Source organism: Terrapene carolina, unplaced genomic scaffold (genome assembly GCF_002925995.2).
Source record: "Terrapene carolina triunguis isolate 2854851 unplaced genomic scaffold, T_m_triunguis-2.0 Scaffold66, whole genome shotgun sequence".
Taxonomy (NCBI): domain Eukaryota; kingdom Metazoa; phylum Chordata; order Testudines; family Emydidae; genus Terrapene; species Terrapene triunguis.
Genome location: NW_020664417.1, coordinates 62,418,557 through 62,445,851, shown reverse-complemented (window position 1 = coordinate 62,445,851; position 27,295 = coordinate 62,418,557). Strand labels below are relative to the sequence as shown.

At 39.3% G+C, this 27,295-nt stretch overlaps 1 protein-coding gene across 8 annotated transcripts in view; it reads left to right on the top strand.

The window, feature by feature from the left end:
• Nucleotides 1-27,295, top strand: part of TBC1D1 (TBC1 domain family member 1) — a 199,434-nt gene that overhangs the window by 126,349 nt on the left and 45,790 nt on the right. For 5 of the 8 annotated variants that reach the window (XR_003899761.1, XM_026647988.2, XM_026647996.2 and 2 more), the window contains 5 exons: nt 1,351-1,437; nt 4,634-4,908; nt 6,503-6,661; nt 8,834-8,953; nt 10,180-10,319. Coding sequence is in view for 7 of the 8 variants with exons in the window: in XM_026647988.2 (XP_026503773.1) it covers nt 1,351-1,437; nt 4,634-4,908; nt 6,503-6,661; nt 8,834-8,953; nt 10,180-10,319 (781 nt within the window). In the remaining variant the exon portion in view is untranslated. The remainder of the gene's footprint in view (nt 1-1,350; nt 1,438-4,633; nt 4,909-6,502; nt 6,662-8,833; nt 8,954-10,179; nt 10,320-27,295) is intronic. The other 3 variants (XM_026647989.2, XM_026647992.2, XM_026647991.2) reach the window with 3 other exon arrangements.

Genomic DNA, 27,295 nt, shown 5'->3' with positions numbered 1-27,295 from the left:
ATATGAGACTACCACCCCACACTGGAACCCCTATGGGCTATCATTAAACAATACAACCCATACTCAATGGGTTCCACCAGGGCCGGCTCCAGCTTTTTTGCCGCCCCAAGTGGGGGACAAATAAATAAATAAAATAAAGCCGATTGGCGGCACTTCGGTGGCAGCTCAATCGTGCCACTCCATTCTTCGGCAGCAATTCGGAGGCGGGTCCTTCCCTGCTGCGGAAGACCCGGACATGCCGCCCCAGGCACCTGCTTCCTTCGCTGGTGCCTGGAGCCGGCCCTGGGTTCCACATCCTGAAAGAAATCTTTTCCAGATCCTCTCTTCATGCCTTCAAAGAACGCCCCCTCCAACCTTGTCAAGCTTGGTCCTGCTTTAGTGCAGAGTACTGGACTTGATGGCTTCTTGAGGTCCCTTCCAGCCCCGAATTTCTATGATTCTGTGAATATAACTGCATCTACATTAGGGCTTTTATTGGCATAGCTATGTCAGTAAAAAAATCACGCCCCTGATCAATATAACTAGATTGATAAACCTTAAGCATAGACAGTCCTGAAGCAAAAAGGTTAGTAAGATTCAGAAAAAGAATATTAATTATTCATGGTAATGATGATGTCAACAATTACTCTATTGCAGCTGGAATAAAATTTCATACAGAACTTTAAACTTTGTGCTTCAGAACATAAGCCAACTATTAGCTGCCTGTGGTCAAGAGCATGTTTGCTCCATAGAAATACAGCTGCATAGCTACCCATTATCAGGTTTCTATGCATTCCTCTGGGTAACCTAATAAGGCTGCAGTCCAAGAGATTGTACCAAACTCTATGGATTTTCACTCTGATCTAGAGACATGCAAATCAGTATAACAGAGGTGATGTTTGTTGGGAAAGTCTACATGAGTCCAGTGTGCTGATGTAGTCTTCAGTCCTCTGTACTAGTCAATTCCTATCTTTGCATTATGATGGAGATAGCCTAATGTGAAAATTCATTTTATGGTCTGAGGGAGGTGCTGTAATAATAGTTGTAATTCAGTCTCAAGCACATGATTATTCAAACCCTTTCCACATATATATTTTGTAGGATATGATGCTGCCAACAGCAATCCTGGCTGGAAAAAAAAATAACTTGACCTACATGAGTGTATTAATTGCTAGGGTCCTTACAATATTTGTGGCCTTCCTGAAGGAAGCACCTGTTTCTTGTGGAGAGGCTGGTTATTCTTAGGCATTTCAGGAAATTGAATTTGATACTGGCAGAATCAGTGATTTAACAATTCCAGCAAGGATGTTCTGTTGGAATGCAATTTTTTGTGTTCTAATTCTGATTGCTTCATATACTTTATTTCTAAAGGGTAGTAAAGCCAGAGGTTCACTAGAAAGTTCTGGAAGTGTGGATTTGGACAGCTCCTTATCCAGTACATTAAGCAGCACAAGTAAAGTAAGTAATCACCATAATGACTGAATAAATTGAGAATCTTCCGATAACTTTTTTTGTAAAATTATTTACAATCATGTGATGTGTAGGTGTAATCAGTCTATTTTAATGTCTTATATTTGTTATTTTTTCATGAATTCATGAATAAAAAATCCGATTGATTGTGTGGGAAGAAAAACAAAACACCAGACATGAAAAAATGTAGCTATACGAGTAATATGATAGAGTTTGCTGCTAAGAATGTGTTTTTTTTCCCTACCAAGGGGAGCTCTGTTCTTGCATGCTGGCCCAGAGGGCAGATCCTTAGACCCATGCAGAGCCACATAGAAGTCAATGATGCTTTGCCCATGATATCAGCTTGCAACATCAGGGCCTAAATTCTGCCTTCTGCTCACCCCATTGCTGCAGGCAACTTAAGAAATGAGTGTAACCAACTCAGGTGTGCACTCCACATTAAAATGCATCTGAATCCCCTGAGCAATGGTATGATCATAAACCACATCCTTGGATATGAGACCCACCCCACACTGGAACCCCTATGGGCTATCATTAAATAATAACAACCCATACTCAATGGGTTCCACATCCTGAAAGAAATCTTTTCCAAACCCTCTCTTCATGCCTTCAAACAGCGCCCCCTCCAACCTTGTCAAGCTAATCGTCAGAAGCAAGCTGTCCACTGACCAGGATCCACCAACTCAAAGCAGCACCAGACCCTGCCATAACAGCAGATGCAAAACCTGCAGACATGTTTCCACTGCTACAATGATCAATGCCCCCCACAACACACCTTTTAAGATCCATGAGTCCTACAAATTGCTATCACAGTTTGTGGTGTACCTCATCCACTGCATTAAATGCCCCGATAATCACTATATGGGTGAAACCAGATAATTACTAATGGCACGTCTACAAGAGCAATGGCAAGTACTTTTCTGCTGGCGTAGTTAATCCACCTCCCCGAGAGGCAGTAGCTATGTCAATGGGAGAAGCTTTCCCACCAACATAGTGCTGTCTACATTGGGAGGTTAGGTCGGCATAACTACATTGCTCATGGGGGGTATGAATTTTTCACATCCCCTGAGCAACATAGTGAAGACCAGACCTAAGCTCTTGAATGAACTCACACAGAAAAATCATAAAAGACAAAAATACTGTATCACCCTTAGGCGAACACTTTTCACAAAACAAACACTCCACATCTGATCTTTCAGTCCTTGTCCTTAAAGGAAACCTGCACAACACCTTCAAAACATGAGCCTGGGAGCTTAAATTCATAACTTTGCTAGACACTAAAAATCATTATTTAAATAAAGACAGTGGGTTTATGGTTTATTACAACAAACTGAAACCCTCTTTTTTTTGTCCTGTGACTGCGTGGGTGGTAATGTGCCACTTCACATTGAATGGTCTCTCATAATGTGCTAATTACTTGTGCTAAACAATCTGCTCCACCTTGTTTAGCTGTGACACTCAAAGGCTATGTCTACACCACACTTTCATCAGTAAAACTTTTGTCAGTCAGAGGGGTGTTTTTTTCACATCGCCGACCGACAAAAGTTTTACCAAAGTGCCGGAGTGGACAGTGCTTTGCCCGCCAACAGAGCTACCGCTCCTCTTTGGGGGTGGTTTTATTTTGTCAGCAGGAGAACTCTCTCCTGCCGACAAAGAGCAGCTACACCGCGTATCTTACAGCGACACAGCCGTCTCTGTAAGATGTGCAGTGTAGACATAGCCTAAGTACCTTTCCCAGACCTGAAGAAGAGCTCTGTGTACCTCAAAATCTTCTCTCTTTCACCAACTGAAATTTGTCCAATGAAAGATATTACCTCTCACCTTGTCTCTCTAATAAAGAAACAGCAATTTTGAGTTAACATGTTGAGAGATCATAATGGAATTTCTTATCCTGGCAGCTTCTCCAAGAGATGTGAACTGATATCTCCATGTCACTTTCTCTTTTTCAGAAATTTTAGGCTGTCTTTAGGCATTTTGATTATAAATTATTTCTTTCCTGGTGCTAAGAAAAGATGGGGTTAGTGGGCCCAATTTGGGCAATTATTCATTCTCTGAGATTGCAACAATGAACATAAATGATGCGTTAGCTTCAGGACTGTTGATTCCAATGTGGTGATTAGTTAACATCACTGAAAGTAAACGCAAATTTTTGGATTTCAGTGGGAGTTGTACATTCATAAGGACTATAGAATTAAACATCTAAATGTAAAGAATTTATATATTGATGGTATGGTTTGAGAGTCTAGTAAAATAAGTTAAATATGAAGCAGAGAGGAAGGATGGTCTTGTGGTATGGCCACTGACCAGTCAGGAGACTAAGGTCAGTTGTTGGTTCTGTCATAAGCGTCCTATGTGACCTTGAATAAGTCCTGACTTGAGTGGGCCACAGTTCCACTCCTAGTGTGCCTGTGCCTCAGTTCTCCATTACAGGTTTGTTGTGAAGATAAATTCATTATTTGTGAGGAGCTCAGATACAATGGGCATAGGGTCAATATGAGTACCTAGATAGACTCATGCATCTGCATTTGTAATCATGAATGATTTTTTTTTAAAGAAAAAGATCCAATAAAAAGTGCAGTTTTATGTTAAATCTTCAATGTAAATGGATTCTGTGTAGTCTGAAATGCTTCCTTTTACATTGCAGCTTTCATGACAATAACATACCATATATTCATTTGCCCCTTTCTTGTCTCAGGTTTTCCTCTTCAAAGTGTTGAGGATAACTATTATTCAGCCTTTTTTCCCTTTATAAAGCATAAATATAATAGCATGTGTCTGCCTTGCTGATTAGTAATGAAACATTAAAGGTTAGGTCATTGTGTGAGATACCATGGCCTAAATGTTCAAACTATAGTGTCTAAAGTTAGGTATCTAAATAAGAGTTGCCTGACTTGGAGAGTTGTTGAGCTTCCACCAGCATATTGGGAGATGCAGGTTCTCAACACTATTTGAAAATCTCAGCCACTCTTATTTGGGTGCCTGAGTTTAGGCAGGAAAGCTTGTAAGTGTTGGACTGTATTTATTTTCAGGAAATGTTCAGCTGGGACTAAAAGTTTAGAAATAAATGTCTTTGTAGCAGGAAGGAGATTTGTTTATTGTGTCAAAAAATAGGCCTGAGATAGAGAACCTCAAATTATTATTTATAAATCATATTTTACATGGGTAAATATTTTTATATTGCTAGGAACCATCTTTGTGTGAAAAAGAAGGCCCACTTCCAGAGACTCCTGCCAAGACCAATGGATCTGTGGGAGATGTCTCCAGTGACCCAGTTAGTCACCCCATCGAGCAGCCTGATAAATTACCTCAGCAAGGCTTTCGCCGGCGAGCAAACACATTGAGTCACTTGCCTATCGAATACCTGGAATCTTTGGAACCAGTTGAAACATCACCATCTGTTCCACAAAGGAAACTTATGAGGTATCATTCAGTGAGCACAGAGACTCCTCACAGGCGAAAGTAAGACTCATTTTAAAAGCAGGATATTGTTTGATAGATATTTGGGGCAAATTATGGGATGTTCATTGCATATCAGGTATGTTCATTTAGCAAAAGAGAAACGTAATGCTTAGCGTTAGAGCAGTGTGTCATCCGCTTAAAACACGTTATATTTAAGAGCATCTTCTCTGCTCATTTGGTATTGTTCAAGGAGGGAGATGAAACCTGAAACTTGCAATTCCACAGTAAGTGTCAGAAAGCCATTTTACTACACAAGCATGATATAAGTGGATGATGAGAGATTAGTTTGCCTGTGCAACTAATGTGAAATAGTTCTTGCTGGGTGTATCTGAAAGCAGTCTAAATAATAGCTGGTTCTTGTGGTGCCTCTCTATTTCATATTTATGAAGAGGAATCCTGTTTAAAAAATTATAAAATCCTCTAATCGGTGTCAGAGGACAGACCCTGGTCCAGTTTTAACCAGCCAGTGCAATAAAAGCAATTCTTCATTAAGCTGCAAAGTTTCACTAACAAAAATAAATTTTTAATAGTCTTCTTGCTAATACTCTTCAGATGTCCTCCTTTAAGGGCTTGCTTACACATCCGTGAAATCTCACTAAGCTTTATGGGACTTCCCCTCCACCACCCCTCACCCTCCCTCTCTCTCTGGCTTTTTCCAGTTACTGTGGAAACATTCTTGTCTGTAGACTTCTGTTTCTCTGCCAAAACTGCTGGTTTACACAAGTTAGACAGTAGTAAATCTGTCTCTGTGCTGGCTCACTTTTCCTGCAGAAGGCAGAGTGGTAAAGGTAAATGCTTGAGAGAGATGATGACAGTGAAAAAAGAGAATTTTGTTATTTAAAAGGAAACATAACCTGAGTTGCCTTTTTGTCTCTTCTTTGACCCTGTTTGTTCCTTAAATGCTAAATGGCTTTTGTGGTGCAATTTAGCACTTGTTGGTTTAACTTTACAAGTGCCTCCTTAAAACTTTCTACTTGCTTCTGCTTTCTCAGTTCATTCCTATTTTACTGTGGGACTATAGCTAAACGTTGAATATATGTTTAATTTCCTTTGCCATTCCTGTTTTGGTCCCATCCTAGGACGTCAGTGGGAGCAGCTGAGAGCACTTAATCCTCAAAGGATTGGGCCCTTAGTGGTATACTACGGCAAGCTAATAAAAGCAATAAGTACACGATGTTGGGAAAATGGAGCTCTCAGAAAAATGTGTAGGATAAAATTTTCAAGAGCCCAAGGGATTTAGGCCCAAATCCCAATAACTTTCAATGAGATTTAGATTAGTAAATTACTTAGATTCCTTTGAAAAATCTTACCCCTGGTTTAGAGGTAGTTTCCACAGGCATGTGCTTAAGTACCCTGCTGAATCAGGGCCTGTAAGCAAACACTTCTGTACTTTGCTGGATTAGGTTACAGTGCTCAGTGCCTTGCAGCTAGAGCTGTAAATCAGAAATTTATGTAATTGTTATCTGGCAGTAGTAGGACATTTTAAAATGAGGCTAGATAAGCAATCTCATTTCATTTTTCTCTGTTTCTGAGATTTGTTCTCTCTCTCTTTCTTACCTCATCCCTCCCATATGGCTGGAATCCCACTGTTCAGTTTGAGCACATCTGTTGGCGAGTCTGAAAGCTGTTCTGGTCAATCTTCTTCTCCCTCTCCTCTAGCTCGTCTTAATCCCTCGGCCTCTTCTCCCACTTTTTTAAAATATCTAAAGCATAATTCAAGCAGAGAACAATGTGGGCATGTTGCACAAAAGAGGTGAGATAGCAGCTGTATATAGTTTTGGGAGTGTTTGTTTTATTGTACCATAAACACACAACACTGCATTATCCTCACTCACTATGTGCACAGTGACTGAATAATAATAATAATTAATACTAAATAATAATTATTAATACAATCCTACCAGAGGGCATGTGTTTACATGAGGGGAAAGTAAACTCCTCTCCTAACATTTTGTAGCAGTGCATTTTATCATAGGGCACTTGATCTAATTTTTCATTTTGACTGAATGAAATTACTTCAGGTGCTCTCACACACAGCTGATATGTTGGGGTCAGTTGCTCTTGTGATGAATCAGAAAGCAGTGCTGGTTAAACTGTGCCTGAGCTTCGATGCCAAGGACTCTCTCACTCTCTCTGTTTCGCCAGAATTTTTCAGTTTCACTCTCTGCCTTGTTCAAAGTAACACTGATACTGGTCCCTGCTCCTTTGTGGTTGAAAAGGGGAGAGGGAGAAAGTGACTTGCTAAGAGTTGGAAATTTGACCAGGTGAAAAGGGTAATAAAAGTCTGACTTGTAGAGAGTTATTCAGCACCATAGAATATCAGGGTTGGAAGGGACCTCAGGAGGTCATCTAGTCCAACCCCCTGCTCAAAGCAGAACCAATCCCCAAATGGCCCCTTCAAGGATTAAACTCACAACCCTGGGTTTAGCAGGCCAATGCTTAAGCCACTGAGCTATCACTCTCCCAATATCAAGTGATAGTTTGATATTCTTGCCCTTATAGCCAAAGCATTTTTGGAGAGGAAAATTACAGACAGGGCTACTCACTCTGCCGTTTCACCTTATGGTGAGAAGACCCCTGCTCCCTAAAACTAGAGATGGGTGAAATTTTTTGGATGAATAATTTATTCACCAAAAATGCAATTTTAATCAACCTGAAACTGTTTGTTACTTTGATGTGAATTCACTAAATAGTTTCAGTCAAAACATTTTTTCTTTTGGGACTAGGCACCATTCACAAAACAGAAAGAGATGGGGAAGAGGTGTCGCCATGGCCTCCCTTTATAACTTTTATCACAGTGGCTAGGGCCCGCACTTGGAATGTGGGAGACCAGCGTTCAATTCCCCCTTTTGCCTGTTGTGGAAAAGAGATTTGTTCTTGTGTCTCCAACATTGCAGAAGAGCATCCTAGCCATTGGGTTATGGGATATTCTGGTGTGGGGGATCTCAATCTCATGCTGAATCTGTCCCATTGTGTATAAATAATTCATCATTGGAGTAGGGTCATAAACTTGGGTCTCCTACCTTCCCAGCGAGCGTTCTAACCACCAGGCTATAGAATAATTCTTTCTAGCTCAATGACTATTCAAGTGTTTTATACAAAGTGGAACAGCTTCAACAAGAGAAACTTACAGAGACCCATACAGAATAACCCACCCCAAGTAGCGTATTTTGGTATGATATCTTAGTTCTTAGCAATGTTACCTTTTAGTTACCACACACCAGATGACTTTATCAGCTTCCATTCCAGACAGAAATTGTCATTAACTCAGCTGCTTTTGTTAAACCACTACCCATTAATGTTCCTCTGAGTGCCGTAGGAGCTTCATGTAGGTAGTTTAGGAGACAAAGGTTCGGAACAAGAGTTATATTTGCTGAAATGCTTCTAGTGAGATTTGATTGGTGCTTCTGTCTGTCACACAAGAATAACAAACCCAGACAATCAGATGCTGAAAATTCTATTGTGTGAAAGTTACTATGTTAGTAGGCACTTTTGCATAGTCAGCTTATTCAGTTGCTGCCCTCCCTCCCCATACCAGTTACAGAAATGTCAACTTTTTTCCACCCCCACCCCTCCAAAAATGTAGGACACTGGAACATGTACCTACCAATTTTAGCAGTTGTTTGGCTATAGAATAGCCATGAATTCTTACAGGATTAAATAAATATAGTCAAAACATGGGTGATGAATCCTTGAACATAGCAGATAATTAATTTATTAAAGTATATTAATACCGGAACAGTTAGGTGACCCAAATATGATTTCAGAGTAGAACTTGTTACACAATTTTAGTTTTTACTTTATTTTCCTTGGTATTCATGCCTGAAAGTATTTTTGTTTTGAAGCTTGCACTGTGTATTTTTTTTTATTCTGCATATTTACACTTCCTCATTCTAAACTGCACTTTTCCCAACTGCACTCTCAGCATCTCCTACCATATTGCCCTACGGAAAAAGCTTCATTCTTCCTCCTCTGTGCCAAATTTCTTAAAATTTCTGGCTCCTGTAGATGAAAATAACACCTCTGACTTTAGGAGCGCAAAAAGGTAGGGTTCTATCTTTAAGCCTGGAGATAAAACTGTATCATTCAAAGGATTCTTTGTTTTAATTTTGAGAGCACTTTATGCATTAATAATTTATCATTCACTTGCATGTAATAGATGAAGTAAGCTAAATGAGGATGCCATCAAAGGTCGGGAGGTTACCATGGTTTCTGTTCTAAAATGACTATGGATCTGCTGTCCATTTCTGAACCCAGATGTTGTGATAATACAACTTTAATTCCCACTATCTGACTACTCCTGCCCAAAGGGGCATATCCATATTACCAGTTCACCATTAAGAAAATACAGGATACATCCCACAGTACATCAATGTTCTCAGGCTGGAATGAGCCTATTGAAATGGTTCCTGGCCTAGAAAATCAGTTACTACCAGTGCTCTTTGAAGCTTATTTGTCCCCTTCAGCATTCAACACAAATTCCCTCAACACTCTCAATCCATGGTAGCTGAAAAGAAAAATAAAGAATGATTTGAGTCCCTAGAAGAGGTAATAGTGGGATTTTTAAATGGACAGATATCATTGTTGTTCATTATTTAATTCTGAATTTTAACAAAACGCTCTTTGTGAAGCCTATCAATTAGACCAAAGGAATATAAGGCCAGTTTCTGGGGACTATTTTTAGCTCTGTGACTGATTTTTATAGTGTGACTTGGAGAAAGTCACTTAACCTCTATGTTACTTATTTTATGTATATGAAAAAGGAGTATGATATGCATCTAATTCACAGGGAGTTGAGAGTTTTAACTGATGTTAATAGAGCTCCTTGAGATCCACTAATTAAAGGCATTAGAGAAATGAAAAGTGCTGTTAACAAATAATGTAAAGGTTTGTTAGTGTGTATATGCACTGTTTTCACCGTTCTGTATGTACACCTGCTACACATTGTGTGTATTTAGGTATTATCACAAAATAAATTGTAAAATGTTGACAGTAAGTTCATTAAATCTTGGAAAGCAAACCCTGCACAAAGCCATATGCCCAATCACTAACTTGAGTGATACATATGACCTTGTGCAGGCCTGCAGCAATGGGGTGAATTTCACCCATTTAACACATGGATGCTGACCAAGCATGTGTGGGGGACACAGCCTTCCTTCCTTGATAGCTTTGGTTTTTATGTCCCCTGAAACCTAACACTTCAATGTCATTAGACGACTCTTGTGTCTGTCATAACTTATTCATAAGACATTCTGTACTCTGTAATTTTAGTGACTATGAGTCTAAACAAAGCCAGCTGGATGTTGGCAATGACACCCCTGTAAGGACTCGCCGGCATTCATGGAGACAACAGATATTCCTTCGAGTGGCAACTCCACAGAAAGGATGTGATTCTCCCAGCCGACATGATGGTAAGATCCATATCTGGCTGCACACAAACAGCCCTAAATGACTGCTGAAGTACTAATCTCCTGTACCTATGTTTGCTAAGTAGGGTGGTGACAATTTAAACAGTTTGAGGAGAACTACCTGTATTAATTTTTGGTTGCTATTTAATCAGCTGCCAGGTGGCTCATTTCCATTGTCAGTTTCCCACCCTCTTTTGCATGGCTTACTCAGCTATGGAGCTTTTATTTTTCAACTCTAGGTTATATCTACAATAATATTTGTGACTGCATTACACCAGCTAGCTAAAGAAAAGTGGGGGCAGAGGATGGGGCATACCTTGGTATACCTATTTCCTTTAATTAATTCTGTGAAAATAATTGTTTTCTCAGTGATGCCTTTTAGTACAGAGTGAGGATCACTATGTATCATCAAAAGAAACTACAGTATCGCTATATATTGGCGTATTGGCCATAGAACTGAGCTCTCAAAGGCAAAATTCACATCTACCTGGTGCAAAGGGATGTAACATTTCTGATCACAGTGGAGTTATATCTGCTTAAAACTGGTCTGAATTTAGCTCTAACTATGTACTCTCAGTCCATAATATTTGCCTTCTTTAAACCTTCATCTTAAATAGTGATTTCTTATCTCCCTCCTCTTAATTTTTTCCTTTAATTCCTTTAAGGAATCTCAATCGATTGACTTTTAAAAAAAATAGAATTTGGCTGTAGGAAGGGCTGAAAATAAAAAACTCTCCCAGAGAGTAGCTAGTGAATTTTTGCCTACCTCTAATTAGGTGGTATTCATTACTGTGAATTTCTTAAACCATTTTTAGAAATCTTATAGGGAGTTTCCATAAGGCACACCAAGAACAATGAAAAGGGAGCCTTGTCCCACAAGGCTTTTATTATTTTGAACTAAAAGTTGAACAAGCAAAAATGAAACTGAAGACCATTGCCCATAGAGTCAGGATTTCTGACTTCCAAATGTTAATGCAACATGCAAGAGCAAGAGGAGCCCACAAATAGCATAAAGGGGTTTATATACCTCCTTTGTAATTTTACAGATTTGCTGTATGGTTTTTCTCTAAAGCATCACCCCAAAGCTCACTACTTTCAGTTCCAAGTGCAAAGCACAATTCTTCAACCTGGCCTTCTGTAATAAAAACCTAGTGCTTCATAACAAACAAAGACAAATCCTTACACCTTTTTCCCTGCTGGAAAGAGCAGAGGAGTGGGAAAGTCACCGTACATGACAGATACCAGTCACACCACTTAATTCATCACTCACAAGTGCTCAGATACCATGGTGAGGGCACAGTATAAGAACTTGAACAGAATAGGGATATAGAGTGCTGCTTAACTTGAGCTATGCAGTGAATCTGCTAAGTTTTGCAAGTTTGATGTCCTTGACAGAAATAGTCTTACACGTGATTTCAAAGTTTCTCTTTTTAAAAAAGAAATACCACCAAGATTGCCTATTCTGGCTCTTCCTCTGGGGCTTGGCTGTGCACTGCAGCTGCAAGATACTGTCTTAACAATCTACAGCTGGAAAAACATTGTAGCTGCAGAAATAAGGGAAGCTAAGATGTGAGCAGTAAGTATTAATTAGGGGATCTATTTACATGATTTGGTCACTTTTCTCCCTTTTCTGTGTAAATATATGTGAATTTCTTTCTCTTCCCTCATGTATATATCTATTTATGAATAGAAACCAGAGTGTTAAACTCATTCACTATAGCTTACTATTCACTTTTTCTACTTTGAATTTCTTACTAAGGTAAGATATTTACCTTTTGTGCATCTCTCACTCCCAAGAGTTTATCATGATGGACAGTTAAGACTAGCTTAGTATATGCACAACTGCTCTACTTTATCTTGGCTTCTTTTCAAAGAACTTGTTAACTTCAGCAGTAGACAAATTGGTTGAAATATAGTAAAGAACAGAATTATAAGATACAAAGATAAATATGATATGTTGGGAAAGAGTCAACATGGCATTGGTAAAGGGAAGTCATGCCTCACCAGTCTGTTAGAATTCTTTGAGGATGTCAACAAGCATATGGACAAGAGTGAGCCAATTGATACAGTGTACTTGGATTTTCAGAAAGCCTTTGAAAAGGGCAAACACCAAAGGCTCTTACATAAAGTAAGCAGTACTGCTGGGGGAATTCTGCACCACTGTGCAATGCAGAATTTTGCAGAAATTAATGGTTTTTGCACAGAATTTCCTTTCCCCCACAGAAACGAACTGCAGTGCTGCTGGTCGCCACTAGGGGGCAGCTGGGTTCTGGGAGGGAGTGGGTTAATGTCTTTGCTGGGGGAGCCGCGGCTGCATTCGGGGAGGGAGGGGGGCTGGTGTCTGGGTTGGGGGGGGACATGGCTGGGTTCTGGGAGGGAGGGGGGCTGGTGTCTGGGCTGGGGGGGGCACGGCTAGGCTTGAGGGGAAGGAGGTTTGGGTGTATTGACTGCGGGGGGCCCTGTGTGTGGACTCTGGGGGAGGGGTTGTTGGTGGCTGCCCTCCCGGCTGGGCTCTTGGATGGGGGTGGGTGCAGAGAAACAGGAACTGGGTTGGTCATAGGTGTTTCTTTAACACTCTACTCCTGAGGGAATTCTTGTATGTGTCTGTGTTGTTAGAGACATACTTGCTGACAGGTGTTTTGAAATAGGGTGACCAGACAGCAAATGTGTAAAATCAGGACAGGGGGTGGGGGGTGATAGGAGCCAATATAAGAAAAAGACCCAAAAATCGGGACTGTCCCTATAAAATTGGGACATCTGGTCACCCTAGTTTTGAAATAAACAAAATAATTGAAACTGGCGTGATTATGTAGTATTATTTTGACAAATAAAATTTGCAGAATTTTACAATATTGTATGCAAAACTTTTAATTTTTTGATGCAGAATTTTTAATTTTTGGCAAAGAATTCCCCAGAAGTAAAGCAGTCATTGGATAGGAAGGAAGGTCCCCTCATGAATCAGTAATTGAGTACAAGATAGGGAATAAAGATTAGGAGTAATGGACAGTTTTCACAGTGGAGAGAGGTAAATAGTGGTGTCCCCAAAGGATCTGTACTGGCTCCTATGCTGTTCAACATATTCATAAATCATCTGGAAAAAAGGGTAAACAGCCGGGTGGCAAAGTTTGCAGACAATAACAAATTACTTAAGATAGTTAAGTCCAACACTGACTGCGAAGAGTTACAAAGGGATCTCACAAAACTGAGTGACTGGGCAACGAAATGACAGATGAAATTCAATGTTGATAAATGCAGAGTAATGCACATTGGAAAACATAATCCTAACTCTACATACAAAACGAGGGGTATAAATTAGCTTTTACCACTCAAGAAAGAGATCTTGGAGTCCTTGTAGATAGTTCTCTGAAAACATCTGCTCAATGTGCAGCTGCAGTCAAAAAAGTTAACAGAATGTTAGGAACCATTAGGAAAGGGATAGCTAATAAGACAGAAAATATCATAATGCCACTATATAAATGCATAGCACACTCCCATCTTGAATACTATGTGCAGTTCTGGTCACTCCATCTCTAAAAAAGATATATTAGAATTGGAAAAAGTACAGGGAAGGGCAATAAAAATGATTAGGGGTATTAAACTGCTTCCAAATGAGGAGAGATTAAAAAAGCCTGGGACTCCTCAGTTTAGAAAAGAGACAACTGAGAAGGGGACCTGATAGAGGTCTATAAAATCATGCGTGATATGGAGAAAGTGAATAAGGAAGTGTTATTTATCACTTCACATAATAAAAGAACCAGGGGTCACCCAATGAAATGAATAGGCAGCTAATTTAAAACAAAGAAAAGGAAATATTTCTTCACACAGCACACAACGCACTGTGGAACTTGTTGCCGGGGGATGTTGTGAAGGCCAAAAGTATAACTGGGTTTAAAAAAGAATTAGATAAGTTCATTTGAGGATAGGTCCATCAATGGCTATTAGCCAAGATGGTCAGGGATGCAACCCCATGCTCTGGGTGTCCCTAAACCTCTGATTGCCAGAAGCTAGGACTGGATGATGGGGTGGATCACTCGATAATTACCCTGTTCTGTTCATTCTCTCTGAAGCATCTGGCACCAGCCACTTGTCGGAAGACAGGATACTGGGCTTGATGGACCATTGGTCCAACCCACTATGGCCATTCTTACGTTCTTATAATATTTTGCACAATTCCTACCTGGATAGTTTTCATGCAATAATGGGGTAATAAACTTTCATGCTTCAGGCTGTAAATTGATTGCAGCAGTTCTGTGACAATGCATTTCATAGGGGATGTGGCCAACGGAAAGGTACAGTAGCTGGAATGCTTCTGCACTCTAGGAATAGCTAGTTGCCTGAACAGCCTCATAATCTGGGGTAGTGGAAAAGACAAGCTTGCCCAGACCTGAGAATCAGGTCAGTAGAATTTCAAAAGGATGAAACCAACCATCTTCTATAAAAATTACTCTTAAACATATAGTGTGTAAAAGGTCCTTCCTATAAAAGTTCTAAATCAGCCTGAAGAACTGAATAGAGCACTTTATACTTGCTTTTGTACCAGCTATATGTGGTTTTAAAAAATCTTATGGAAAAGACAGAGTTCTCTATTAAACTTCATAGGATAAATTGGGTGTGGGTGTAAATGTCACAAACCATGGAACCTTTCAAGCTTTACATCTCTAGATCAAAAAATAAAAATAGGCAGATCTAGATTGGAGTGACGCTTATTTGAGTAGTTTTGTACAAGCAAATGACCCAGTGAAAGACTTGTTAAAATGAATGTTCTGTTGGCTGCTGCTAGATATACTGCCTTGTTAAGTACCTAATAGAACTATAGTAAATAATAATTAACATAAAGTAAGAAGAACTATTGTTCACAATCACAAGAACAGTCCTGGTGTGTTAGTCTTGTGAAAAATGTGTCCATGAAGCCCTCTTTAATATCCTTTCTTTTTTTGGTCATCCAGTCTGAGCAGGAAGGAACATTGCCATGTGACTATTCCCCAGTCACACACCAAAAACAGTCTAAGACATAGTTTGTGGACACAGACTTTGTAAAGTGTTACAACAGTTTCAAAAAACAAATTAATACAAAAACAAATGTTTTATTATTATTATTATATTTATATTATTTGTTTATGGATAAGAGAGCAAAATACAGTTGAATAAATTTACTGTGAATAGCTGTAGTCGTATGAACACTAGGTGGTGGTGTTTCTCATGCTAGAACTGTTGAGAATTCATATTAAATTTGTATGCTACTGTTTTGTTTTCTCTGTCTTTCTGGTGTTGTGTTCCTAGTGGAAAATGTAGCTTCTGATCTTAGTCCTTTTGTGCATTATGACTTGCTACAGTATTTCTTCTGAGAGCAGAATAATCTGGTTCTTCATTCAATTCTAATCTTTTGTCTGTTTCTAGGGAATGACTAAATCCTCAAAAGAAACATCACAAACAATCCTTTGAAAATGTTCAAAAACTTTTAGAATTCCTGGATTTGTAAGCTATGCTTCTCTGAGCCCCAACTTGCAGTCAGATTCACACAGACTGTTTTTGCACCTGTATGGAGCCTCATTGATTGTGCTCAGAAACTGTAAGTGCAAGGGTCTGCTCCTCTGGATCTAATTGCAGGTGTGGGGGCCTTAATTTGCTAGTTAGCCCTCTTTCTTAAATGGCTGAAAAGATTAAATCCTGGTGCTGCAGTATATTTTCATAGTTTTATTTCCAGTTTCAATTCTTGATTTAGTACATAATTTTTCAGAATTTATCATAATGGCTACATATTCAAACACTACATCAAAAATTCTTAGCAGAGATTAACATAAAAATAAAATATCAGGTTTAAATAGACGTGTATATAATCTCCTGGAATAAATGGTGGGGAAACAATCCATTTTTTGTACTGAAAGTATCATGCTGGCAGCTGAGTGGTGTTTTAGTAATAGGAGGGTTAATAAGATTTTTATGACAGATCTGTCAGTTTCAGATTCGAGAATGAGTAATGATCTGTTTTGGGATGGGCATTATAGTGGGATATAAGAATCAAACCATAATTTCGGAGAATGAGAAATTCAGTACTGCTTAGCAGTACTCAGAATTTCAGAGAAGGCTTTCAGATGAAACAAAGAGACTACTTTTCCAAAGTAATTATACCGCACTTGGATATCTGACTCCCTGCGTGTAAGAATTACTTCCATTTTTTCAAAAAATACAAAAAAAAGAAGCATATTAGAAATAAAATCTTTTCATCAGGTTTCCAACTCTGGCAAACTGTAGTCATGCTTGAGATAGACTATATTATAGCATTAATATTACAGCATATTGGTGAACAGCAGGTCCTAAAAAATACTTCAGCTTTATAGTGCTAGAAAAGTCTTGGGGGAATCCTGTTCTCCAAGCTTGCCAGTTTATTTGGTAAGTGGATAAACAAAGACTATTTCAGTTTTATCATTTATGCAAAAAAACATAAAACATTAGCAATTATTTGTAAAAATACTCATAAATTCATTTAGCAACAGTGCATAATGGCAAATACTTTAAGGATTGTATTTTATTTCTCTATTTGATGCACATAACTCAGAAAATGTATACAATTTGAGTCAGTGAATTATTTACTTGAAACTTTCTTCCACCACTGTTTTAACAACCCTTGTTTTCCTGCAGAGAGAACTATTATAGTTTGTTTCGTGGGTTACAATATTTAGAAATCCTAGTTTAAATATGTAGAATGAGGTTTTACTATTACTTAACTATAAGAAGTCTTATCATCTTATGTTTTGTAGCATTATTTACCACAAAACCTTCCTCAAAGAAAATTTCTTCTCTACCTTAGTCTTACTCAAAATCTGTTTTGGGATATATCTATGCTTAGAATACTACAGCAGCACATCTGCTCAACTGCAGCGCTTCAGTTTAGATGCTACCTACACCGACAGGAGCGATTCTCCTATCAGCATAGGTACTCCCCAAGAAGCGGTAGCTAGGTCAATGGAAGAATTCTTCCATCCATATAGCACTGTCTATGTGGGGACTTAGGTCGGCTTAACTAGGGTATGGATTTTTCACAACTCTGAGCAACATGGTTATGGTGACCTAATTTTCTAGTGTAGACCAGGTCTTAGAGTGCTACAGCTGGGCCCATGGGGAAGAAACTTCTAAGGCCCATTTCATTCTACGTTTCCTAATTATAATACTTTATTTAGAGAACATGAAGTATATGTAACTGTTTTGTTCAGCTTTGAACTTGGTGGAAAATATTGCAGCTCTGCAGAAGGCTAGTCAGAGAGGTTTATTTTCTAGATCCCACTCTTTTATGATAATTAGTTGCTCCAGGGGTGAGTCGGAGGCCTCCTGCAGACACACCCTCTGCCTGGTGCCTTAAATTTGATGGGTCCAATTCATTAACATACTTTGGAATGTACCTCCTCTTTTGGAGCCCATGTAGTGTATTGTCTTTTCAAAGGAGACAGATCTTTTTGAAATAGCTTTAGTCTCGAAACTCAGAATACTTAAGCTGAGAGCTGACATTGGAACAAAAGAGTTTAGAGTTTGAAATATCTACTCTCACAAAAAGTTTGAGAGACAAGGTAGGCGAGGTAATATCTTTTATTGGACCAACTTCTGTTGCTGACAAAGAGAAGCTTTTGAGCTTATAGAGAGCTCTTCTTCGGTTTTCTTCCCTTCAGACACATACTTGTTGATAGCTTTCATGTGCCCACATTGACCTGCTGGGCAGGATTATGGGTGTAGTCTTTGCCACTTGTAATCCACTGGGATCTGACAGCTGGTGTGCCCATTGAAATGCCTGGGTTTTAATTTGTGAAGTCTTAATAACTTAAGCAAATGAGGTGATTTTGTAAGCAGAATATAGTATTGCTTTGGCAGAATATAGCAAGTTCTTGGCTAAAAAACAAACAAAAAACCAAAACAATTTCCCAGTGCTGATATTTAAACAGCTATCTTAAAATATACAGTTTTTCAAAAGCTCCTGATTTAGCTATTCAGTTGTCTTTCTCCTCTGCTCTTAGAACAGTGTATGAGACTAAAGGAATTTGTTACTTAATGTGGTTCCAGTTTTTGACTCTACTGGAAGCAAAAGGACTCTGACTATTTTAGCTATATGTGCTTTATAGCATCTATTGTAGACTTAAAAACTCCAGACATGTATGTAAAATAATGCAAAATGGTGTACTTGTACATCTACAATTATAGCAGTAGATGCAGTTTCTCTTTGATTTTGTATTACTAGCTGAATAGCATGCAGCATTGCCTCATGTTGTGATCATGTATGAAATAAACTGTTGAAATACATGCATGCAAACGTTTGGGAAGAGTTAAGGTTATTGTGAAATCCACTTCTTTGTGCAATTTAAAATGAGGGGTTGCAAAGAATTTCCTATTTTAAAAAAATTAATTATTTTAAAGTGGGAGAAGTGCAGCAAGAGAAAGTATGAATATTCTAGTGCACAAAAGAGAAAACTCCTTGGAATTGTCCTCTCCGAGTTCAGACCAAGGCATATCTTGCTTAGTTTATAAACTCTGAAAAGGTCACATGTCCACGGGGATATGGCTGTAAGATAGCAATTCTTTTTTTCTGGTTTTGTTTTCATGGACACCCCAGAGGGCAAGTTTGATAGGAGCAGGAATCAAAACGTCAGATTATAGAGCCATGTAGCAATTCTGTAGTCTGTAACAGGCTTACCAGTGTAACACTTAACATTCTAAGTTAAATTTCCTCCCCCTAATAGTCTTTAAAACAAATAACAACAAAATCCTCTTTTCTACCTAAAATGTTGTGGTCTCTAACTGGATACACATCTTATTCTGGATATTTGAGGTTAATTGAACTATGTGCTTCTGAGATAATTTTTTAAAATAGGCTTTTTGGTAAAGTCATATTTAAAAAATGAGATTGTGTGACCAAGAAACTACTGGTGAATACAACAAAACTGTTCTCATTGAAAACTAGTATAGGGAACTCATTTTATCTTTTGAAAAAAGGTTGAAGGCAAAATTTTAGTTACTTGTTATGAAAGTATGAATCTCTGTGAGGTCCCAGCGTTTTCTATTTCTGTCTCTTCTCTTGAAACTTATAAAGTCCAGTAGCATAGGTTGCAAATTCTGTTACTCTAACAGATAAATATTGTTTGACTTCATTTGTATCACATTCAGTCACCAGTTTCCTTAAACTTTTCTCATGTGCTCTGTGACGATACTGTACTGTAGTGCCTTCTTTGTAATATTTTGTGGCCTATTGTTTTGTATGTCTCATCTTTGTGCATACGTTTGTTTAGACTTCTCAGGGCAGGAGCTTGTTAATGCATATAATGAATTAACTCCACCCACATCGAGCTCAAGGGATTGGTCTGGATATAGGAGGGTGGAGCTGCTGCACAGATTCCATTCCAGCCTATAGGCAGACAATTGTGCAGGGGGTGTAGTCTATTGGGTAAGAGTAAACACCGATATTTGGCCTGCTCCCAGCATGTCCTTTCACAGGCAGTAGGATAAGTGACCAGCACAGAAATCCTTTCCATGACAAGTATGAAGTGCACCAGTACTTTTGCACTTCAGTGCCATCCCCAGCTCACACCTGTGCAGGGCAATTAGTAATGAAGAGGGTCTTCTGCCGGCCCACCACACCACATGAATCTCTCCATGTATGCGTCATTGGCGATCACAGGCTAGTGATGTATATTCTGTAGAAGTATGATTATGAGAGCTAGTGGGGGGGGGGGGGGAGGAGTCAAAACTCTTTTTTTAATGAAAAATGAGTTGGTTTTGGGCAACTTAGAAATTCTCATGGAAATGTCCACCTTTGTTGAAAAACTGAAAATTTTCATGGAAATTTTCTATGGAACTAAGAGAAATTCCATGGAAAATGTAGACAAAAATATTCTTTTTTATGTAAAACAAAATACAGTTTTTGGACCAGATGTAATAATTATAAAGCTGAAGTTCCTACCTCAGAATATAGAATCATAGGACCTGAAGGGACCTTGAGAGGTCATCTAGTCCAGTCCCCTACATTCATGGCAGAACTAAGTATTATCTAGACCATCCCTGACAGGTGTTTGTCCAACCTGCTCTTAAAAATCCCCAATGACACAGATTCCATAACCTCCCTAGGCAATTTATTCCAGTGCTTAACCTCTCTGACAGTTAGGAAGTTTTTCCTAATGTCCAACCTAAACCACCCTTGCTGCAATTTAAGCCTATTGCTTCTTGTCCTATCCTCAGAGGTTAAGGAGAATAATTTTTCTTCCTCCTTGTAACAACCTTTTATGTACTTGAAAACTGTTATCATGTCCCCGCTCAGTCTTCTGTTCTCCAGACTAAACAAACCTAATTTTTTCAATCTTCCCTCATAGGTCATGTTTGCTAGATCTTTAATCATTTTTGTTTCTCTTCTCTGGACTTTCTCCAGTTTGTCCATATCTTTCTTGAAATATGGTGTCCAGAACTGGAGACAATACTCCAGCTGAGGCCTAATCAGTGAGGAGTAGAGCGGAAGAATTACTTCTCGTGTCTTGCTTATAACTCTCCTGCTAAAACGTCCCAGAATGATGTTTGCTTTTTTTGCAGTAGTGTTTGTTACACTGCTGATTTATATTTAGCTTGTGATCCCCTATGGCCCCTAGATCCCTTTCTGCCGTACTCCTTTCTATGCAGTGATTTCCCATTTTACATATGTGCAACTGATTGTTTTGTCCTAAGTGGTGTACTTTGCATTTGTCCTTTTTGAATTTCATCCTATTTACTTCAGACCATTTCTCCAGTTTGTCCAGATCATTTTGAATTTTAATCCTATCCTCCAAAACACTTGCAACTCCTCCCAGCTTGGTATCGTCCGCAAACTTTATACGTGTACTCTCTATGCTGTTATCTAATCATTGATGAAGATATTGAACAAAACCGGACCCAGAACTGATCTCTGCAGTACCCCACTCGTTATGTCCTTCCAGCTTGACTGTGAACCACTGATAACTACTCTCTGAGAACCAGTTATGCACCCACCTTATAGTAGTTCCATCTAGATTGTACTTCCCTCTTTTGTTTATGAGAAGGTCATGCAAGACAGTATCAAAAGACTTACTAAAGTCAAGATATATCACATCTACCGCTTCCTCTCTATCCACAATGCTTGTTACCCTGTCAAAGAAAGCTATTAGGTTGGTTTGACATGATTTGTTCTTGAGAAATCCATGCTGACTGATACTTATCACCTTATTTTCTTCTAGGTGTTTGCAAATTGATTGCTTAATTATTTGCTCCATTATATTTCCGGGTACTGAAGATAAGCTGACTGCTCTGTAATTCCCTGGGTTGTCCTTATTTCCCTTTTTATAGGTGGGCACTATGTTTGCCCTTTTCAGGTCCTCTGGAATCTCTCCTGTCTTCCATGACTTTTTAGAGATAATCACTAATGGCTCAGATACCACCTCAGTCAACTCCTTGAGTATTCTAGGGTGTATTTCATCAGGCCCTGCTGACTTGAAGACATCTTACTTGCCTAAGTAATTTTTAACTTGTTCTTTCCCTATTTAGCCTCTGAGCCTACCTCATTTTCACTGGCATTCCCTATGTTAGCCATCCAATTGCTACTAACCTTTTTGGTGAAAACTGAAACAAAAAAGTAATGTAATACTTCTGCCATTTCCACATTTTCTGTTATTGTTTTTCCCCCTTCATTGAGTAAGGGCCCTTACCCTATCCTTGGTCTTCCTCTTGCTTCTACTGTATTTGTTGAATGTTTTCTTGTTACCCTTTAAATTTCTAGCTAGTTTAATCTCCTTTTGTGGCTTGGCCTTTCTAATTTTGTCCCTACATACTTGTGTTATTTGTTTATATTGATCCTTTGTAATTTGACTTATTTTCCACTTTTTGTAGGATTCTTTTTTGAGTTTCAGCTCACTGAAGACTTCCTGATTAAGCCAGAGTGGTCTCTTGCCATACTTGGTATCTTTCTTACACAGTGGGATAGTTTGCTTTTGTGGCCTTAAAAAAACTGCCAACTCTCTTGAACTGTTTTCCCCTTAGACTAGCTTCCCATGGGATCTTACCTACCAACTCCCTGAGTCTGCTCAAGTCTGTCTTCTTGAAATCCATTGTCTTTATTTTGCTGTTCTCCCTCCTACCGTTCCTTAGAATCATGAACTCTACCATTTCATGATCACTTTCACCCAAGCTACCTTCCACTTTCAAATTCTCAGCCAGTTCCACCCTATTTGTCAAAATCAAATCTAGAACAGCCTCTCCCCAGTAGCTTTCTCCACCTTCTGAACTAAAAAATTGTCTCCAGCCAGGAAATATGAACCAGGAAAGCATTTTATGAATTTAAATTAGAGTTTTATATCTAATTTTCCTAGGGAGGGCTATTTTTCATTCACAGTGCATTAAAGTTATATGGGTTAGATGCAAAGCAGGGTCAACAAAATATCCTATAAGGTTGGCAAGTGAACAGGGAAGCTGATTCCTTCAGTTTCCACTAATAGTATGCTTAGATATTCAAGTTGTGCCGCAGTGCACTTGCTATCCTTTTATAGGTCTTGAAAGTTGCACATTGTTTAACCTTTTGCACATGACAGTTGGATTCACTGGAATGTGCACTTCTAATTACTTTCAAATGAATTATTCTCCCTTTTATCTCTCCTTTCTTTGTCTTCCTTCAAAACATTTGCAAGAAAGATTGAAACGTTCAAATTTTTTTTAAATAGTCCTTTGACTCCTGTTCTGATTCTGGAAGCTGTACTGCATGGCCATCATTGATGCAGTTGTATGTTCATGAATACTGATAAGGGCTGAATTGTCAAGTGTCTGTTTCCTTTTTGATACAGCTTCCCAAGGGAGAGAAGGTAAATTAATGTATTAAACTCTGTCTGAGAAGACTAAGATGTCTGTTTAATGTCTGGTAACAATAAGAAGAAAAAAACACAAGAGGAGCCGACAATTGTAAGAGGAAAACTGAGCCTAGGATACATTCTTGGTGGGATTAGAGGTAGGGTTGGTCACCATGATAGTTTATTTTATAATTTCCATAATCTCCATATTATGGATCCCTCTTTTATAGCCTTAAGTGCCATGGTTTAAGGTTTCCTGTCTGATAACCAGGATCAGTTTAGGCAAAAATGACACAAAATTTTCTCCCCTCCTGCAGTTTAAAATTATTGGCTGAACTGGAAGCAAAAACTGTCATGTTGTCTAGTTAATATCCCACACTGATGCATGTTGGTATGATGAAGTTTTTTATTGGAGAATTCACAAGAGCTAAAATTGTTTAAATAACACGTGCAGTGAACTAAAAGATGATCCGTCGTAGGTTTTCCCTAAAACTGAAGAAGATCAATATGCTCATATTTTCACTGAGAGTGGAGGATGTACAGATGAAAAATAAGAAGATTGGAATTCTGATCACATTCTCTGGGTGTATTTACTTCTAAAGTTATGGAAGAGTTAGGCTGGTTTGCGTGTGTCCAATCAGTTTAGCATTGTGTTTGACAACCTATGTTCTGGAACCAGGCAACCTCAAACTGACCTGGCTCTTCCCTTGGGATAGGGTGTGCAGCCATTCTGTTTGGCTGAAGGGAGAAGTCCCATGGCCTTATAGTTGGAACTTGGGATAAAGACATGTATATTTTCAACCACAACTATGCATGGGAGACAGGACACATGGGTGGGGAAATCAGTTATTTTCCCTCTAGATACTGTATGCATCTAAGGCTAATGAGTCCATCAGTGTAGCGATATAAAATGGCTACACATCAGTGGATGGGTGAAATTAAATCTGTATATATAGAGTTGACAGATTAAATTAATTACTGATGATGTTGTAGCAGGAGTTACCAAAAAAATGAAAAATAAAAGCTTAAGTACTTATTTTGGTAAGGAACAATATTGTTCAATGTTTCGCTAAAAATAAAGAATAATTCCTCTTATATTCTCATGAATTTTTTTTCTGTGACTAATTTAAGAGTTCTGCTGTAATTAATTTTTTAAGTGGGCTATCTGCATGCTTGACTTAAGTACACAATCATAAGTGAAAAATTTGGTGAAAGGTAAAGGTTATGACGTGACAGAAAAGCTAGAAGCTAGAACAAACACTTCTTGAATGTTGTTCTGTTTGCATTAGTTGTAGGGGTTCGTGACTACATTACTGAATATTTACATTGGGAACTGGTATTCATCCCACTGTATTATGAACTGTACTGGTGCTGTGTTTATGCAGTTAAGGTTTGTGTGTTTTCTATGTCAAGCCTAGTTTAGCTATTTTTTTATATACTAATTTTGATTATTTTAAAATTTCTGAGACATACTAGCTTTCAGTTGCTAGCATATGCTTCTGTAATTAATTGAAGTGTCCTGTTTATAAAGCTTTAGTTAGCAGGCCATTGGATAAGTATGTGGTTTTAATGCCTTTATAGTTTTGAGAAATAATGGGCCAGTCTCTGGCCTCTGCTACAGATCCTTTGAGTCACTCCAGTGGTGCAAAAGAGCTGAAAGCTGCCCTAAACTGGCAGCTGGTGAAATTTTGCCTGGCAAAGCCATTTCTCTGCCAACTCCGCTCCCTCTGGCGTAGGGAGTGTGTTGGGTAGGGGAGGTGCTACAGCATTCCTTTGCTGGCATAAGTGCTGCCGTAGGGCTGATACAAGCCAGTATAAATTAGAGAACAGCCCTGAGGTATCCAGATAAAGGTGCTGTAAAAGTGGTATACCTTTTGGGCTTCCCATTTCACCGCCAGGTAGTACTATCTTGAGCAGCATGTAACTAGATTTGAGGATAAAGCTAATGATTATGCTCGAATCCCTCTCCTTGACCTGGTCTATGTCTTCACTCCACCAACAGGTCCCTCATGAAAACATAATTCTTCTATGAGGCCTATGTTATTGTCAGGTTCCTAAGGGAGAATTCTGCACATCACCAAAAATCTCTGCCATCATCACCCTTAGTTCCCTTCTTGGAGGTCTCAGCCAAATGGTCAAGGACTGACTGCATGTGCCTGAACTATAGTTTCAACCCTATAAGTTAAATTCCTCTAGGTCAGAGTTGAGAGACATGGGCAGGGAGGTATTAGAGAATCTGGCCCATCTACTGCTTGTGCTATGTCTGTTCTTTGGTAAATTAATTTATTTCAGTCTGGAGTATTAGCTGGGAGGAAGAGAAGGAAAGACGAAAATGTACAATGTACAGTCAGCCTGTGGAACTCCTTGCCAGAGGATGTTGTGAAGGCCAAGACTAGAACAAGGTTCAAAAAAGAACTAGATAAGTTTATTTAGTATAGGTCCATCAATGGCTATTAGCCAGGATGGACAGGAATGGTGTCCCTAGCCTCTGGGCAGGTCTTCACTACAGGGGGGGGGTCGATTTAAGATACGCAAATTCAGCTACGCGAATAGCGTAGCTGAATTCGACGTATCTCAGCCGACTTACCCCGCTGTGAGGACGGCAGCAAAATCGACCTCCGCCGCTCCCAGTCGACGGCGCTTACTCCCACCTCCGCTGGTGGAGTAAGAGCGTCGATTCGGGGATCGATTGTCGTGTCCCGACGAGACGCGATAATTTGATCCCCGAGAGATCGATTTCTACCCGCCGATTCAGGCGGGTAGTGTAGACCTGGCCTCTTTTTGCCAGAAGCTGGGAATGGGTGATAGGGGATGGATCACTTGATGATTACCTGTTTTGTTCATTCCCTCTGGGGCACCTGGCATTGGCCACTGTCGGAAGACAGGATACTGGGCTAGATGGACCTTTCGGTGTGATCCAGTAGGGCCGTTCTTATGTTTTTATGTTACCAAGCCTATTTTTAAAAGGGGAGGGAGGGAGAAGTGTGTTTTGTATCCATGGTGTCTATGGAATTGATACTGGGCTGTTTATAATTTTGCCTGGATGGAGTCCCATATTTTATTTGCACAAATGTAAAATATGTCAAATAATAATAAACAGCTAGCATCCTGAACTGTCTGGCCTATTAATTAGTGCATCTGATCTCATGAAAATTTGTGGTGGATCAATTAGAATTTCTAACCGATCAGGAAGATGAGCTGTGTGTAGCTAGAACCCTGCACCTACACAGAGTCACTGGGTCTGCATGTGGTCCGCTCACATAGAGCTCACTGAAGAAACAGGATTATATGGTATAAGTACAATATTCAGACTATGAGATAAAATAGTTCTTAACCACTGCAGAATGGTATTCAGCGCTATTTCCAACAGACAGGAAATACTGGGAACAGAAAGATATTGTCAGTAATAAAATGCTGGAATTGAAATTTCATAAGGTGGAAATCAGGCCCATATTTCTCCAGATTTGCTTCCTCTGAAGTCAGTGTCTGAAAACTCCCATTGATACAAATGGCCAATATCAGCACCTGGATTAAACATGTTTAGATTGGATGGTGTTCAAACTGGATGAGAGAGAGACACCTGAAGAAAGAATAAAGATGGGTTAAGAGTGTGGAGACTTTAAATTCACATTTGATAACAACATTTGATAACACATTTGATGTTAAGGAAAGAGAGCCTGAATAGATAGAAGGTACAGATATGGGCACAATGCAAGTGCATGTCCAATTAAGCATGACATTTCCAGTTTTAGGTTTCCAATACAAATGCATTGTTTAAATAATGTAGCCCTATCCTGGTAACATAAGATAGATTTACAAAAGGGATTCTCTTTTACAAAAGGCATTCTCTTGACACGAGTGTCCAAAATTCTGTACATATGCGAGAGCAAATATATCTCTGTGTGCACTTCAGAAATTCTAATACCTACACCAGTAGGGTTACCATATTTCAGCAAGCAAAAAAGAGGACGGGAGGAGCCCCGCCCTAGCCCCGCCCCCGTCCTGCCCTAGCTCCGCCCCTGCCCCTCCCACTTCCCGCCCCCCTCAGAACTCCCAACCCTCCCCCCCGCTCCTTGTCCCCTGACTGCCCACTCCTGGGACCCCTGCCCCTAACTGCCCCCCAGGACTCCACCCCCTACCTAAGCCTCCCTGCCTCTTGTCCCC